This window comes from Octopus bimaculoides, chromosome 6 (assembly GCF_001194135.2).
Source record: "Octopus bimaculoides isolate UCB-OBI-ISO-001 chromosome 6, ASM119413v2, whole genome shotgun sequence".
Classification (NCBI taxonomy): domain Eukaryota; kingdom Metazoa; phylum Mollusca; class Cephalopoda; order Octopoda; family Octopodidae; genus Octopus; species Octopus bimaculoides.
In genome coordinates, this window is record NC_068986.1 from 87,282,337 (window position 1) to 87,286,696 (window position 4,360).

Below are 4,360 nucleotides of genomic sequence, written 5' to 3' on the forward strand. Positions count from 1 at the left end.
ACTATGACTACTACTACTACTGCTACCAGCACTGACAGCGCCGCCGCCGCCGCTGCCGCTGCCGACAGCTACGCTACTTTCACCGACACCCACACCAACAGTAACGCCGCCAGCATCACCACTTCCATTCAATACACTACCGACGACCACGCTACCACAAACACCACCGCCGCTAGCAGCGGCAATAGCAGCAGCACTGCTGTCGACAACACCACCACCACTAGCGCAACCACCACCACCACCACCGGTTACTAAAGATGTCGATGATGATGAAGATGAAGAGGAAGAAGAGGATGAAGACGATGACGATGACGATGAGGATAATAAAGAAGCCGATTTCATACTGAGATCTAATTCTCCATCTGTTCCAGTGGACATTAATAGATCATTGTTACTTACACTACTACTTAATACATCAAGGGCTGTACTATTATTAACAATATTACAATTGCTGTTTACGATGATGTTGTTGTTGCTGTTGATAGGACTGTTGCTGCTGCTTGTATTGTTAAGGTTGGTGTTATTAACTACAGGTGTCACACTAGTTATGATGCTAGTACTATTGGGACTTAAATTGTTCTGTTGCTGTTGTTGTTGTTGTAAGTGAAGTGGATGCTGTAAGGGATGATGAGCTGTTCCTAAGCCAGGCATACTATCACTGGGCCAAGACGATGGTAGACTCTCCGTGCTCTTACGTCCACTGTCGACGCTGCTGTGTCCTCCACCGCTATCACTGCGTGGAGGTTCTTCCTTACTCGACAGTTGTGCCTCGGTCAGGTTGCTGGGCATATGGTTTAAACTCCCGTTTAAACTCTGGATGACCGATATCTCGTTCATTTTTGGAGAGATTCCGTTTAAGAAATGTGGATACTGATGAAAGAAAATCTCCGGAGACCTATGATAAGGAGATAAATAAGGGTGCTCTTTTGGGCCAATAAGAAAAGGGGGTTCAATTGACATTCGTCTACCTCGTCGGGAAGGGTTGTTTCCCCACATATGGGTCCCTATGTGAACCTTCAGGTTTCCCTTAGTGGTAAATGCTTTTGCACACATACTACACTTGAAGGGCTTGTCTCCAGTGTGAGTACGGATATGAATTTGAAGTGCGCTTGCGCTGGAAAAGTGTTTTTGACAGACACTGCAGGTATGTTTAGGAGATGGGCGTCGTACAAAAGGGGATGTATTACTCCCCTCACTGGTAGGAGTCAGGGGCAAGGAATTTTCTCCTTGGCTCACACTAGTATTTAATGAAGTTTGACCGTTATTGTTGCTGTTACTGTTGTTGTTATCACTGTTGTTGTTGCTGCTACTATTACTGACATCATTGGGTGTATTACTAGATTTCAAGTTACTAGGACTGACACTGTTGTTGTTAGACGCAAGGGACTCGGATACGCGAGAGCTGTCCAGTTCGATCGTGGGTTCTCTTTTTATCGAAGCCGAGTCAAGATTGCTGGAGTTTTTTTTAAACGCTTGTGATGGTAGGTCCCTTATTTTGTGTGTCAGCATATGTTGCTTCATATTACCTTTAGTTGAGAAACTGCGATCACAAACTTCACATTTGAACGGCCTCTCTTTAGTGTGACTCCTAATGTGAATATCGAGAGCACTTTTGCAAGCAAACGTTTTAAAGCAAATATAACACGTTGTGTTTGTTTTGCCTTCTACGTTTTTGGGACGCAAGTCAAGTGCTGGCGCTAAAGGAAACACGGAACTCATGGGGAAACCCGCTACGTCAGGACGCATATGAAGAGACACAGAATGGGCACCAATGGGATCTTTCATACCATTGCTTTCGGATTTTCCCTCGGAAGTATATAACTGGCTATGGGGTGACGTTCCGGGAGATCCGTCTCCATTGAGGAAAGCACTATGTGGAAGATGATGTGAGAATTGTTTATGCGCTGGGTTAAAGTCACGGGAATGGAGTCTCATGTTGAACTTGGAGCCCACAGTCATACTGAGTGGGTTATTTGAACTGATTGCTCGGACTCGAGCTTCTAAAGCGGCAAGTGAGGTTGACGATGGAGGAACAAAACCACTTGTTATCACAGATGTTATCTGTGCTTCATAGCTTGAAGCTGGATTGAAGTCATGGTTTTTATGTAGATCTTGTGATTCGTGGGATGCAGCAGAAGCCAGAGAGTTTGGTCTTTCTTCCTCAAGATTTTCATGACCAGCCTCGCTTGACGTTCTAGAATCTTCAGGTTCGGGCCAGACTTCTTCTTTTGATTTGGTCTCCATCCATTCCTCTTCTTTATTCGTGTCTTCTCCGTCTGTTTTCTCCCCTTTACTCTCTGTCTTTTCATCGTTTATTTCCTCAGTATCCATTAGATTGGTTTCCATACCGCTTGTATCTAGGGCACTGTCGTCCATATCACCTGTATCATCGAGGTTGCAAGTATCAACCATGCTATCCTCCATATTTTCCGATTCGACCACACCTTCTTCCATCACACTCTCATCAATCACATTGCTATTATCTAAACTGTTACTGTTCCTAGTAATCACATTAGTGGCCCCTTCAGTCAGTTCATTGCTTGTCTCTGTCAAGTTAGTTGCATTTTCCAAATTCTTCGGAGCCAGGTCCAGAGAAGTTGGGCTTATTTTATTGTTTTCCAAAGGTGAACACAGTGGTGATGTAGATGTCTGAGACACCGATGGTGACGTTGTCGAAGGGGGAACAGAACGAGACAGAAAACTTGAGGATGTCTTGCTCAAGTCTAATTCTTTAGGTTCAATGGAAGGCCTCAGATCGAACGGTTTAGGGTGCCAGTCACTAGTACGATAAAGACTAGGAGGCATTGTTGGGTAAGTGTCCGCTGTATGACCCCTAATGTGCTGCTGTAGCACGAGAATGTTGGTAAACTGCTTGTGACACACTGGACACTGATGGGTGAGCCGGGTTGGCGGCTTGGCACGGTGCACACCCATATGTGTCTTGAGGTTGCCCTTCGTGGTGAAGGCACGTCCACATAACTTACAGCGGAAAGGTCGCTCTCCAGTGTGGATACGATAGTGCATTTGCAGGGCACTCTTGCAGCTCAACACACGATGACAAATCGCACATTCATTGGGATCACTCAACTTATGCTCAATATTTTCGACAAATTTCTGAAGTTTGGTCGTTTCAGAAGTATTAACTTCCATGTAATCTTCAACATTTTCTCCAGGTTCAATATGCTTGGCGGGTGGGAAGAGCCCTCCAGGCATAGTCCTTAAATCAGTGTTGTTCATTTGCGGGGGATGAGCAGCAGGGTTAAAGTTGGGCGGCAATGCTGCAAGGGGAGGCGGTGGAACTGTTGACATCGGTGGTAGGATGTGGAAATGACGAGAAGCGCTCAATGGTATGTGGTCCATAGCCGAGGACGTGGTCGTTACCACCGAACTATTGGCAGCAGTAATGATAGATGAGATGGAAGCCGCGACTGAGTCTGAAGATAAATTTAAGGTACTCTCTGGACTGGAACAAGTCAATTTGGCTAACTTTGTTAACGGAAGAACAGATGCAACAGTAGCAGCAGTAGCATTGGGTGTTGAAGATGGAATTGGCATCTCAACATTATTGACAGAGTTAGTATTGTTGTTCACGTTACTGTTGCTAGGTGAGGCGCAAGCGGGCGGATCTTCACTCAATTTGGTATCAGGGTTTTCCTGTTTGAGAGCCGGGCTTTCGGTACCACTGCCAACAGCAGCAGCAGACGCAGCAACAGCAAGAGGAGTAGCACCGCCTGTACTGATCGCACCACTACTACCACTACTACTGTTACTACTACCAACCAGAACAACTCCATCGGGAGGAATTGACCTGTGGTGTGACATCAATGACGAACCCAATAAGGAAGCTTGGCTGATCGCAGACGACACAACCGGTGAATTGCAAGCTGTGATGGGAATTCCAGCAGCCGAGAGACTTATTGGTACTGAAGAGACAGCGATACCCATCGGTGAGAACTGAAAACGTGACGGTAACAGTGCTGGATTCCTTACAGAGTGAGCAGGTGCAGGTCGATGAGCCAACTTGTAGTGGGATTTATGCTTTCCGAAATGCACACGCAATGCACTCTTGCAGGAGAACTTTATGTTGCATACATTGCAGCGATATGGACGTTCACCTGCAAAATATAAGAAAACAAAGTATAAATATTGCATCAAAATATACAGATGTGTGGGTATGGATATACGAACGGATATTAAATATAGCATTTCTGAAATTATATAGTGTGATAGAAATTCACTAGAGTAATAGCATTATATCAGAAAATATGATTTATAAATATGCATGCATGAAAGCTGTGTCGCCACAATACCAAGTGCATTCTCAGCTAATGTAACTATAATATATATATATATATATATA

At 44.9% G+C, this 4,360-nt stretch overlaps 1 protein-coding gene across 1 annotated transcript in view; it reads right to left on the reverse strand.

Moving 5' to 3' along the window:
- The window catches only part of LOC106878625 (sal-like protein 3), a 129,376-nt gene that overhangs the window by 4,694 nt on the left and 120,322 nt on the right, over positions 1–4,360 (reverse strand). Inside the window, exon 5 of the mRNA XM_052968490.1 lies at positions 3–4,115. Coding sequence (XP_052824450.1) covers positions 3–4,115 — 4,113 coding nt within the window. The remainder of the gene's footprint in view (positions 1–2; positions 4,116–4,360) is intronic.